General features: G+C 34.6%; 1 protein-coding gene across 21 annotated transcripts in view; it reads left to right on the plus strand.

The window, feature by feature from the left end:
* Positions 1-14,162, plus strand: part of AKAP9 (A-kinase anchoring protein 9) — a 160,361-nt gene that overhangs the window by 35,228 nt on the left and 110,971 nt on the right. For 18 of the 21 annotated variants that reach the window (XR_011437682.1, XR_011437683.1, XR_011437685.1 and 15 more), the window contains exons 4-8: positions 1,586-1,639; positions 1,964-2,131; positions 3,109-3,264; positions 4,140-4,337; positions 10,262-12,649. Coding sequence is in view for 8 of the 21 variants with exons in the window: in XM_023638758.2 (XP_023494526.1) it covers positions 1,586-1,639; positions 1,964-2,131; positions 3,109-3,264; positions 4,140-4,337; positions 10,262-12,649 (2,964 nt within the window). In the remaining 13 variants the exon portion in view is untranslated. The remainder of the gene's footprint in view (positions 1-1,585; positions 1,640-1,963; positions 2,132-3,108; positions 3,265-4,139; positions 4,338-10,261; positions 12,650-14,162) is intronic. The other 3 variants (XR_011437686.1, XR_011437691.1, XR_011437694.1) reach the window with 1 other exon arrangement.

Here is a 14,162-nt window from a genome sequence, read left to right on the forward strand (position 1 = left end):
TCAATAAAATAATTATCTACATTAAAAAATAGAGTAATTTATTGCTAAGTATTAATGACCCTAATATTCCATTCAGTATTTCTGTTATGTCTTTGGAATATAGTTTGTTTTAGTTTAGTTCTGATGAATAATCTTTTATTACCTATTTACATGATATTGTATTTTAAAAATTTATTAATATTAATAAGGTTTTTATATCCATTATAGTAACATATGATTAAATTTTGAAAACAGTCATATAGTATTTTAAGAAGCCAATACATATGAGTTGTTCAGGTGTTAAATTTGCTTAATTTAGAGAAAAATTAAGTTGACTGTTGGCTACATAATATGTTAAATATAATTAATTATTATAAATAGATAACCAGCATGTAATAGTGATATCATCACCACTTAAAGGATATATTGCTTATTATAATGTTTGAAGATATTCATAAAATCCATTCCATTACACTGTTACTCTAAAGTAAAAATTTTAATAGATGCTTATCAAAATACTTCATTTCAGAATCAAGAAAGTAATTGAAATTTGGACGAATTTAATTACAAATTTTATTACAAATGACTTGATATTAATAATAGAGTTAACACTTCTGTCTTTGATAGTTTTCAGAAATTGCAATATTGTGTTGCCGTAAAGTGAAAATTTTTTTTTCTTTAACTTTAGCTTTGTTTTTCAGAAATTATCCTTAGGAAAAAACAAAGGATTCAAACTCTAAACAATTCTTAATTAGAATCTTCACTTTTTAAAGTATTTTGGTTCATATGGATCTAAGCCTAATTCTAGGATATTTTGTCCTATGTATTTCAACGGTAAAAACTTCATCTTGGATTCTATTAACATGGAATTGTGAATAATTAAGATGTGGGCAGGAATGAAGTTCATTTGTGCACTGTTAGGGGGAAAGGCGGGACTGTTAAATAGATAATTGATCTGAAATTAATCTCCCACTAGATTGATCCTGGAGACATAGTCTGTCATCCTCCTTCCTCCTACCACAAAATGTCTGTGATAGAGACAGGCAGTAATACGTTATGGAAAATCTCCACATCGATCAGGGTTGGCATGGCTATCATAGTACTACCTCCAGGGATAAGTTCTTGGGGAAGCTTGTCTCACCTCTTCATCTCCTTCTACTCTTGAACTGCCTACCAACCTTCAATGAATTTGCACCAGTAAACAGTTTTACTTTAAAATGAATAAGGCTTAATCAAAAAAATTATTTGAATGATTTTAAGGCAGCGTTTTGTAGAAGAGGATCTGGTAACTTGAGGTTTTTAGTTATCCTCCTGAAGTCAAAGTAGAAACTGAACTTAGAACTTTAATTCATTTAAATGAAAATGTATAGTACAGTGTCTTTTGCATTGTAAGTACTCAAATGTTTGAGGAATCATTGGCATTTGAAATGGTCATAATGTCTTTTAGATGCTTAGATTAAATTTGATCACTGTATCTGTTTTTGCCAATGAGGCATTTTCCCTAGGCATAAAAGATACGTGAATACAGTTAGCAGAAATATCATGGTTAGCTTTAAATAAAATTCTATCTAAAATCATAATAAATCAGGAAATTGTTTTTATACAGGTAAATGGTTGCAGCTTTGTGGTGAGAGCAGAAAAACCTACAAATTTATTAAGGGTACAGTATTTAAAACTACTCATGATACTAATGTTTTATACTATTTAAAATCATCTGGCTTACTAACAGAGCTTTTTCCTGCATGTACTTCTTTCTGTGTGTGATTTCTAAATACTTTTAACGTATAACAAAACACAATTATCCATCTTTTCTTATAAAACTCAATTGTAACAGAATTTGCAGATACCTAGGTTGCCATATAGTAAACTCCCAGGTGATGAGTGATGTTTTAAAGTAGACTTTGCTATGGAATTCAATTTTTGAATCCCTCTTCCTGAGGAATGTTGCTAGTACTGAATTACTAAAAACCTGGGATTGATTTAGGAAGAAGAATTTTGTGTTGATGATTCTTCTTCTGAACATGGAGCACAGTTCAGTCACACCCACATGGAGATGGAACATGAATTGGCTGGGAAACAGCATGAGATTGAAGAGCTAAACAGGGAACTGGAAGAAATGAGGGCCACCTATGGGACTGAAGGACTGCAGCAGGTAGGCTTTTGGGTTGTTACTCACAAAAACAAAAATAGGAAATTTGAATGATCGTATGTATACATTCTTTAAAGATGGAGTTTTTAAATGGTAAGTTAAAGTCATCTTATAATGTATATCCTTATATATATCATGAACAACCTCACGTAAAACTAGGATTCCATTAATAGGACTTATGCTAACTCTTTTGTTTAACTTTATGAGGTAGCTAAGGCTGAAATCACTTCAGTAGGATAGATGTTTTTGTAAGCAGCCTGAGAGAAAATTATGTTGCAAACTACATAAAATGTTTTGACTTAAACTCATTAAAAATGTCAGCAAGTCCTTCTGAATAACCTCTTGTGGTGAAAATGACATCTGTTGTTTGTGGTAGCCACTTATGAAAATAAGGTGAAATAGAACATTGATGAGGGTGACAGACATTCCAGTTTCATCTTGTCCAGCAACAATTGAGGCTTGAATGTGTCTGTGATGGTTATACCTATGAACAGATTGTGGCATCCCTAAATATAAAGGCAGCCTTCCTTCTAGAAATAGCTATATGGATAAGTCAGACCTAATGTATTTTGTTCCTCAGTTAGGTAATTTTTTAAAAAATAGATGTGGAAGTCGGGGCTGGCCCCGTGGCCGAGTGGTTAAATTTGCATACTCTGCTTTGGCGGCTCAGGGTTTCACCGGTTCAGATCCTGGGTGTGGACATGGCCAGGGGGATTTGGGGAGATGAAGCAGGAAAAAAAAAGATTGGCAACAGTTGTGAGTTCAGGTGCCAATCTTTATTAAAAAAAAAAATTGATGTGGAAGTAAAACTAATTCCTGAAAGCTCATAGCTTTCAAATATGGAAAAGATTGCTTACAAATTGTAATAATTCTGCCAATGCATTTTGAATATCATGTTTTTGAAGAACAGCTGCTTATAATAATATTCAATTTTGTTAAGAAAATGTCTAGCACTTACTATTTTCACTTATGTCTTTTAGTTACAAGAATTTGAAGCTGCCATTAAACAAAGAGATGGCATCATAACCCAGCTCACTGCTAATTTACAACAAGCAAGAAGAGAAAAGGATGAGACAATGAGAGAATTTTTAGAGTTGACAGAACAAAGTCAAAAATTACAGATTCAATTCCAGCATGTAAGTGTTAACTAATAGAACAAAATTTATTAGCTATTTAGTAATGAATTTTTAAAAATTTTTCGTACTTTCAAGAATGAATGTAAATTTTCTTAAAAGACATTATGTATTTAAAAGCTTATTATGTATCATGTTGGAAACACTAGTAAATACCTATTGTTAATCAAGAATTTAATTCAGACTTCTTGAGCGGCTTCTTGCTCTTATTTGCTTTCTATTTCTTCCTTGTCTGTGTTTTGAAATCCTACAAAAACTCATAAGTCTGATTGGGTGGATTTTTGCAGAAATTAACTTGTAGTCACGTCCTACCTTTGCCAACCCTGTTTTGATTTTATTTTAGTTAAATTCTAAAGTGGTAACTAGACTAAATATATTCCCCTTAACTTTAATTAGAGCCATAGGAATCTAATTATATTAATCAAGGTTTCTGATGGCAAGTAACAGAAAATAATTTGAGATGGTTTAAGCAAAAAGGAGGAATTTAATGTGAGGATACAAGCTTATCTTACAGGATTCCAGGCAGAAATACAACCACGCCTCTGAGAGGGATTGGAACCAGAAACTAGAAAGTCATCAGGAATTCAGAAAGTACTGTCTTTCAGGACCCATTTCCTTCTGGGTGTCTGCCTCAGTCTTACCTCTCACTAGACTACTTTTTCTGCTTTGTCATGGGAAAGATAATCTTACTGGTTCAGCTTGGATAGTATGCTCATACTTGTCTGATCAGCCATGGCAGCATGTTTGTTGAGGTCTCAAGCCTGTGAATCCAGCACAGTTCCCAGAGAGCAATTGTGGGCTGAGTAATACCTCAAAAGATGTCTGTTCCTTAGTGCAGTCACTTCGGAATTTAATACTTTGGGATTTCTATTTTCAAGTTACAGGCTAGTGAAACTCTGAGAAACAGCACTCATAGTAACACAGCTGCAGATTTACTACAAGCCAAACAACAGATCCTCACTCATCAGCAGCAACTGGAGCAACAAGACCATCTACTAGAAGATTATCAAAAAAAGAAAGAAGACTTCAAAATGCAAATTAGTTTCCTACAAGAGAAAATTAGGACATATGAAATGGTATGTTTATTTTAAGGAAGTCAGCCAACGTGCAGCAGCTTTACAATTTAAAGACTTTTATGGAAGTGTTTATGTTTTTATTATGCACATGAATCATAAAATTTCAGAATTAAGAAGAGCTCTGTAAGTATGTAAACTAATTTATTTCAAAAGCAGTTGGGAGTCTCACGGTAATAGTTTTTAAGATAATACTTATTACTGAGTTCCTTGAAAATGATCAGCCTCTGTTAAACTGAGTTCTCAGAAGAATCTAAATTTATAACCAGAATTTCTATCTTTTTTTCTTTTCATCTAAAGGTATTTCTTCTCATTTTAGCCATGGTTATGGAATTCTGAAAATATTTTCACAAGATGAAGTTTTATGGCTTTTAATTAGGAAAAAAAACAGTTGATTCTCTTTATTCATGTTAGTTAAGTTTTATAAAGTTGCCTGGAACACTTATTTAGCAAATAAGTGTCCTAAGGGGTATATAATATATATATACATACATACATACACACATATACATATCTCACGTAGATTATAATCTTAAATTCTAAAAACAACTTATCCTAGTAGATTGTATTTTGTTTATTTTTCAAAAGAGAAAATGAGGTTCAGAAATGTTAAGTGACTTGCTTGAGGCTGCCCTGCTAACAGTTGCTGCAGTTGGAATTCAGTCTCTATCCAGCTGGCTCAGAGCCAGAATTTCTTGCACTGCTCTGCTCCCTACCCTCTCCATCCTCTTCCTTTCCATCCATCTTCTCCACATGAGAACCCAAACAAGAAGGCAGGGTGTGGTTGACTTGTTTGACATCAGCTGGAAATGTGTGTCGAGCAACTCAAATTTTTTATCACTCTGTGCACTTCTGCAAGTGACTGTGAGTATTGATTTAGGGGTTACAAATAAATTTTAGCAAGTAGTTGAATTTGCAAATATGGAACTGTGAATAATGAGGATAGGCTATACATATAATACAGTACTTTTTATAAACCTAGAAAGTTCTTCTGCAAGAGGTTGAGAAATTACCAAGACAAGAATATTGTTTGGGTAATAATAAAAATATTAGCTAGTATTTATTTTTGTTTACTTGATACCAGGCAATATTCAAAGCATCTTACACACATTAACTCATTGAATCATCACAACAGCCTTATGAGGTTATCATTATCACCCCTATTTTATAGATGAGGACACCAAGGCAAAGCAAGATGAAGTAAATTAGCCAACTATATAGGTAATAAGTTGGTGGTAGACACAGATTTCAACTCTAAAGACTGTCTCTTAGGAAAATAGGATATGTACAAATGTAAGATATGGAAATTATGAAATGGACATGCCTTACAACCCAGGTAATTTAAAAATCATCACGTGGATGTTTACAGAACACCTGTGGTGTACCAGGCCCTTGCAAGAGGTAGTGACGCTTAAAATGGGGCTTTTTCTTCACTGGAACTCATGGTTTAGTAGGGCACGTGCACAAGACACCACAAAACAAGGACAAGTGTAGTAAAAAGTGTTTGGAAAATTCTGAGCAGGTCCAGTTTCATAAGGGAAGTGATTCAGGGTAGGCTTTAGACTGGAGGTAGGTCTGTAAGTTGAAACAATTCCTGTTTGTTTGTTTTGTATGTGTTTTTATTGAGTTCATAATAGTTTATGACATTGTGAGATTTCACTTGTACATTATTACTTGTCCATCACCATATAAGTGCTCCCCTTCACCCCCTGCTCACCCCCTAACCCCCTTCCCATGGTAACCACTGACCTATTCTCTTTGTCTGTGTGTTTATCTTCCACATATGAGTGAAATCATCTGGTGTTTGTCTTTCTCCGTCTGGCTTATTTTGCTTAACATAATACCCTCCAGGTCCATCCATGTTGTTGCCAATGGGATGATTTTGTCTTTTTTTATGACTGAGCGGTATTCCATTGTATGTATATACCACATCTTCTTTATCCAGTCATCGGTGAATGGGCACTTGGATTGCTTCCATGTCTTGGCTATTGTGAACAGTGCTGCAATGAACGTAGGGGTACATAAATCACTTTGAATCATTGATTTTAAGTTCTTTGGATAGATACCCAGTAGTGGGATAGCTGGGTCATGTGGTATTTTTATTTTTAGTTTTTTGAGAAATCTCCATACTGTTTTCCATAGTGGCTGCACCTGCTTGCATTCCCACCAGTAGTGTATGAGGGTTCCCTTTTGTCCACAACCTCTCCAACATTTGTTATTTTTTGTCTTAGTGATTACAGCCATTTTAACAGGTGTAAGATGATATCTTGCTGTAGTTTTGATTTGCATTTTCCTGTTGATTAGTGGTGTGGAACATTTTTTCATCTGGCTATTGGCCATCTGTATGTCTTTGGAAAAATGTCTGTTTATATCCTCTGCTCATTTTTTGACCAGGTTGTGTATTATTTTGTTGTTGAGTTGTGTGAGTTCTTTATATATTATGGAACAATTCCTTTTTTATTGTATTTTGTTTGCTTAGCAATTGGCATAATGCACGGCACACAGCAACTACCCATACTTACTTGGTAAATAAGTGAATAAATTATGAATCTGAACTGACAGAGATGAGGAGGACATTTTAGAATAATTATGAATAAATTATGAATCTGAACTGACAGATGGGGAGGACATTTTAGACTGAGGGTGGAGTGTGCTTAAAGACTCAGGCTAAAACATGTTGATAATGTATATAGGAAGCGAAAAATAATTTACTAGAAAACAGTGGTCTTTGAAAGGGAGTCTTTCTGGGAGGTAAGAGTAGAAAGACAGTCTAGGCCTAGGTTAGAAGAGCCTGGAAACTGGATTTTATTATAGTTACTGTATTATATTCAGTAGGCAATGTAATTTGAGAGTATTGAAATTCAACTAATTCATTTTCATAAGAGGAATAACATTTATTTGAATATTAATAAAATACTTTTATTATCAGTCTCTTTCATTACATGTATCTTTTTTTTTTTTTTTGAGGAAGATTAGCCCTGAGCTAACTACTGCCAGTCCTCCTCTTTTTGCTGAGGAAGCCTGGCCCTGAGCTAACATCTGTGCCCATCTTCCTCTACTTTATATGTGGGATGCCTCCCACAGCATGGCTTAGCCAAGCAGTGCCATGTCCACACCTGGGATCCGAACCGGGGAACCCTGGGCTGCCGAGAAGTTAACCGCTGCGCCACCGGGCCGGCCCCTCATTACATGTATCTTTTAATTTCTCCTTTTTTTTTTCTTTGAATGAATCCCCCTGAGTAGTAATTCCATCAGAGAAGCTGAGGGACTAGGGCATTAAGGTGATAGTTGAAACTGTCTTGGTCCCTCCCGAACTGCTTGACAGTTCTGGGCTCATTCTTATTGTCCTAATCTTCTGAACTTCCCATCATGCAGTAGTCCCAGGCAGGAAGTATATTATTCCCCACTCTCTCAGTTCTGTTTCACAGGGCTGTCTTTTTTTGCAACACAAAATAAGTGGCTTAAAACCATATACTTTGAAATAAATGGTAGTAAGAAAAATGAACCATGAATTTGTGTTGTTTAAATGAAGAATTATTGTTGTTTGTTTGCAGTTATATCAGTGTTGGGCAATTCTTAATTGAGGCTGTTTTATGAGGGTTTTTCCCCCATAGAAAATCAGGAAATAGAAATGTTATAGATTTTATAACAGCATTAACATTTTCAAGACTAATTACTTAACAATTTAACTGAAGTTGACCACTATGAATGATTTTACTTTCTTATAGGTTTCACACACCTTTTAGACTTTTTACTAGTACATAAATATGTTTGTATGTAGCACAGTGAAAATAAAATACCTTAATATATTTATTTTAACTTCAAGCATATTCTATGAGATAGAGGAAATAATATTATCTTTGTTTTACAGGTGAAAACACCAAGATTTAAAGAGTTTAATTGATTTAAATGTCATATTTTAGTACAGAAGTTTAAGAGGACTCAACACTTGATAATTACTTACGGTGACATTGGGTGGGATATGTGATACCAAGACAAAACTGACAGAATTTTGCTCAAGAGGCTACACAGAATAGTATTCATTACCTTGTTAATTTATGTAGTGCAGAATCTGGCCTTTGACTTATAGGGTCAACAATCTGGTTTAGTTTTTATTTTCTCTCAGCTGAGACTTGGGCTATCTCAGAGGTGAATTCAGATTTTCCAAGTTCAAGAGGCTAATGTTTAAACCTTGAATATAAGATTATTAATTTGCAATGAGAAATAATTATCACAGGGACCTGTATACTTCAAATTCATTGGGTTTTACTTTCTTTCCATGGGCAAATGAATTTGAAAAGCCAAATTATAATGATAGAAAGTTGTTTAGTGAGCATGAGATCAAGGGATGTTAGAGGAATAAAATGTTCACTAGCATTAGGCTGTGATAACCTGATATATCCATCTCACAGTAGGAATGGTCACACCTGTGGACTGAAATTCTTAAATTCTGTTTGCTACAACCCCGTACATTGCTTTCTACATTAGGTATGGTTTTCCCAGAGAGATAAGAATTCTCAGTTTCTTGGCACCTTGCTTCTCTTCCCTTCACTATACTTGAATGGGCACTGCCAACACTTGCCTCTGAGGCTTTTCTTTGTCTAGGCTTTGACATTCTTTCTTTAGATATGTTAATACAAGGTGCATTTAAGTCCTCTAGGCTAGAAGGACTACGGTCTCCTGAAGGTGATTTTACTGACGTATATTCGGTTCCATTCTATGGATTTTAACTTCTTTCTTTGTCCTTGGGATTACTGCCCTTAACTATTTTGGCAGCTTCTGCTTGACTCTCTGGTACTATAACACTCCTGTGAATGAATGTGATTATGGATATGCTTTGGCATGTGTTCTGAGTTAGGCTTATCTACAATTCCAAAACAGAGTCCCAAATCAGAACTGAGAAAAAGTATTTCAAATTTCTATTTAAACCAAAAGTCCAGGACCAAGCTGATATGCCATAAATGATGTAGTTGTCTTGTATGTTACTTGAGATTCAACTACTTAAGCATTGCATATCCCTAAAGTTCTGATTCACTTAGCCCAGGAATGAAGTTAAGGCAGACCTATAGGAACCTCTTTTTGTTACTGCTTTTCTCTTTTCATAGCACTCGCTCATCAAACACCTTCAAGTCACTAGAACACATAGGAGGAACCTTGATTTAATTTTGGGACTCTCTTCTAGAACTATAAAGTACATAATACTCTAACTAGCTATAGAAAATACTGATGACTTAGAATGTTGAGCAGTTAATAAGAAAAATATAATGGTTTAGACACATTTAATCTGACTGAATTTTTTAATTAAAATTTAAAAAATTTCTTCTTCCTGAGAAGGCCAACACTGCTATAGTATTTGCTCACAAATAGTGTTGGGTACACAAGTCCTATGTCTCATTGACTTGGGAAAAATTGAGGGGCAGGCCCAGCAGTTACTTTTTATTTGTTGTTAATGCCTTTGAGTCAATTCCAACTCCTGGTGACCCTGTATACAGCAGAGTGAAGCCCTGCCTGGTCTTTTTCCAGTGTTCTGCTGCTACTCAAGGGATTTTCATGGCCAGTCTTTTCAAAAGTGGGTGGCCAAGTCCTTCTTCCTGGTCTGTTTAGTCTGGAAGCTCTCCTGAAACCTGTCCACCATAGGTGACTCTGCTGGGATTTGAAATACCAGTGGCACAGTTTTCAGCATCATAGCAACATGCAGCTGCCACGTTATGACAAACGACGAATAGGTGGTCTGGTTCCTTGACCGGGATACGAACCTGGGCTGTGGTAATCAGAGCACTGAATCTTAACCACTAAAGCGCTAAGGCTGGCTTTGCATCTTGTAGAATTATGTAAAAAGGAGGCTTCTGTCAGTCTTTTGGTAATGGGGTTAAGCAGTGTAAGTTGCCAGGAACTAAAAATGCCATTTTCATTTTTTCTTCCTAAAGGAACAAGATAAAAAGGTAGAAAGCTCAAATAAAGAAATACAGGAAAAGGAGGCAATCATTGAAGAATTAAGTACAAAAATAATAGAAGAAGAAAAGAAAACTCTTGAGCTAAAGGATAAAGTAACAGCTGCTGATAAATTACTAGAAGAATTACAAGAACATGTTCTACAAAAGAACCAAGAGTTAAAAAATGTGAAATTAGAGCTGACTAATTCCAAGCAAAAAGAAAGACAGTGTTCTGAGGAAGTAAAACAATTAATGGGAACAGTTGAAGAACTTCAGAAGAAAAATCATAAAGATAGCCAATTTGAAACTGATATTCTACAACGAATGGAACAAGAAACACAAAGAAAGTTAGAACAACTCCGGGCGGAGCTGGATGAGATGTATGGGCAGCAGATAGTGCAGATGAAACAAGAGTTAATAAAACAACACATGTTACAGATAGAAGAACTGAAAACACGACACAAGGGAGAAATGGAGAATGCTTTAAGATCGTATCCAAATATTACAGTTAATGAAGAGCAAATAAAGTTAATGAATATGGCAATAAATGAACTGAATATAAAATTGCAAGATACTAACTCTCAAAAGGAAAAACTCAAGGAAGAACTAGGAGTAATTTCAGGAGAAAAGTCTGCTCTACAGAGACAACTTAAAGACCTTTTTGAAGAATTGAGCTTTTCAAGGGACCAAATTCAGAGAGCTAGACAGACAATAGCTGAACAAGAAAGTAAACTCAATGAAGCATATAAGTCCCTTAGTACAGTTGAAGATTTGAAAGCTGAGATTGTTTCTGCATGTGAATCCAGGAAGGAACTAGAATTAAAACATGAAGCAGAAGTTACAAATTATAAGATAAAACTTGAAATGTTAGAAAGAGAAAAGAATGCTGTGTTAGACAGAATGGCTGAATCACAAGAAGCTGAATTAGAGAGGCTGAGGACACAGCTTCTGTTTAGTCATGAAGAAGAACTTTCCAAACTGAAGGAAGATTTAGAAATTGAACATCGAATAAATATTGAAAAACTTAAAGATAACTTAGGTATTCACTATAAACAGCAGATAGATGGCTTACAGAATGAAATGAGTCAAAAGATAGAAACCATGCAGTTTGAAAAAGACAATTTGATAACTAAGCAGAATCAATTAATTTTGGAAATTTCAAGGCTAAAAGATTTACAGCAGTCCCTTGTGAATTCAAAATCAGAAGAAATGACTCTTCAAATCAATGAACTTCAAAAAGAAATTGAAGTACTCAGACAAGAAGAAAAGGAAAAGGGTACACTTGAACAAGAAGTTCAAGAATTACAACTTAAAACTGAATTATTGGAGAAACAAATGAAAGAAAAAGAAGATGACCTTCAAGAAAAATTTGCACAACTTGAAGCAGAGAATAGCATTCTTAAAGATGAAAAGAAAGCCCTTGAAGACATGTTGAAAAAATATACTCCTGTTAACCAAGAAGAAAGATTAATTTTCATAGATTCCATTAAGTCCAAACCCAAAGACTGTAGCTGTCAAAAAGAAATAGAAATACTTACAGAGGAAAATGAGGACCTCAGAAAACAGTGTATTCAACTAACTGAAGAGATTGAAAAGCAAAGGAACACTTTTTCATTTGCTGAAAAAAATTTTGAAGTTAACTATCAGGAGTTACAGGAGGATTATGCTTGCCTTCTGAAGGTAAAAATGGATTTAGAAGAGAGTAAAAATAAACAAGAAGTAGAGTATAAAAGTAAGCTTAAAGCACTTAGTGAAGAGCTTCATCATTTGCAAAGAATAAATCCAACTATAGTGAAAATGAAAAGTTCAGTCATTGATGATGACAAAGCTTTTATAGCAGAACCATTGGAAATCGGTGAGGTTGTTGAGAAAGATACAACAGAACTTATGGAAAAACTTGAAGTAACCAAGAGAGAAAAATTAGAACTGTCAGAGAGACTCTCTGATCTTTCTGAACAATTAAAACAGAAACATGGTGAGATTAGTTTTCTAAGTGAAGAAGTTAAATCTTTAAAGCAAGAGAAAGAGCAAGTTTTATTGAGATGTAGGGAACTAGAAATCATAATTAACCATAATAAGACGGAAAATGTAAACGTCTGTGATGTTCAGTTAAAGTCTTTAAGAGAGAGAGTTGTGACTATGACAAGCGGGGAGTCTGGAGGGCCAATTTCTAAAATAAATAAAGATTTTGGTGAAGAATCAAAAATGATGAAGGAAGATAAAATTTCTTTTGAAAATATGACTATTGGAACAGAAAGCAAGCAAGAACAGTTAGTTTTGAGTCACTTGCCATCAGCAACGAACGAATCATTGCCTGAGACAACGGAACCGAGTGAGAAGGATAAACTTCAGCAGGAACTCAGTGTACTTAAGTCCGAACAGGTATGTTTATTTATTTATATATGCTAAAGCACAATGAAAATGTACATTTCATACTAAAAAAGTTTTCATGTTCATGAAACATAATTAACCTCGTTGCAAGAGGATAAAGGTGAACCCTGTGATGTAATTCTTATTTGAGCCTATCATTTATCATTTCTTTTGTCTGTTTTTTTTAAAACATTGTTGCCTTTCTTTTGGTTAATCTATGTTATACATTTTACTCAGTCAACAAAATGTAGTAATGATTTCACATTTTCCTGGAAAAGCAAGAGTTTAAGTAACTTTGTTGAGCATCTGAGCTTTAGAAAAGATATTTTGTTGCAATCAAAAAGATTGGTTTCAGAGTTTCATTTCATACTGGTATTTTCAAGGTTCCACAACTGAAAATTCACTCTTAAACTTTTTAGTACTTTATATAGTTGTTCAGTAGTTAGGAAACTATTTTCCTGAAAAAAAATCTTGATTTAAGTCCTAGAGTTTTCTCAGAGTATTGTTTTACCTAAAGGAGGGAAGAAAGTGTTATTCTAAATTCAGTTAAAGAATGCATGTAATGAGTAAAAATAGATCACTCCTGATGTTTCATATTTGCCAGATACTGATATTAGAAATAACAGGAACATTCCACTGGGTATCTTGCGTAATTATGCTAACTAAAGCTTTATGTTTCTTCATTTATCCATGTATTTATCGAATCTCTTGCCAAATATAGAAGTATAGTAGTGAACAAGAGAAAGAAGATTCCTGCTCTCGATGAGCATGTTATTCTAGTGAGGGAGGCAGTAAACAAGGAAATGAGTAGTTAAAAATAGTGATAAGTCCTATAAGGAAAATAAAATAGATAATGTGATAGAGACTGATGGGTATTGGTGGTGACAGTATTAAATAGGGGGGTCAGGAAAGGTCTCTTGGAGGAATTGATATTTGAACTGAGGTCTCAATGACAGGGAGGAGCTTACCACATGCAAATTAGAGCAATTAGAAGACATAGATGAGTTTGAGGAACAAAATAAAGTGTGTTTAGTTGAGTTTGAGAGAGGGAGAGTGGAAGAAAAAGAGTTTGAAGAAGAAGGAAAGTTTGGGCTTGCCCCATGGCCGAGTGGTTAAGTTTGCACATTCTGCTTCAGCGGCCCAGGGTTTCACCAATTCGGATCCTGGGCACGGACATGGCACTGCTCACCAGGCCATGCTGAGGTGGCATCCCACATCCCACATGCCACAACAAGGACCCACAACTGAAAATATACATCTATGTACTGGGGAGATTTGGGGAGAAAAAGAAAAAAAAAAAAGAAAGATTGACACCTGAGCTAACAACTGTTGCCCATCTTAAAAAAAAAACAAAAAAAAAGGAAAGTTTTTTTTTTACTTCTAATATATTCACATTTATGATATATTAAATGTAAAGATATCTTACATTTTAATAAGCTAAATAGAGTGAAGAAATTAAAATTGCATAGCTGTTAATGTTTTGTTAAATATCTGGAATTGTTTTCAAAATCATAATGTGGGGGGC

The sequence above is a fragment of the Equus caballus genome, chromosome 4 (assembly GCF_041296265.1).
Source record: "Equus caballus isolate H_3958 breed thoroughbred chromosome 4, TB-T2T, whole genome shotgun sequence".
NCBI classification, from domain to species: Eukaryota; Metazoa; Chordata; class Mammalia; order Perissodactyla; family Equidae; genus Equus; species Equus caballus.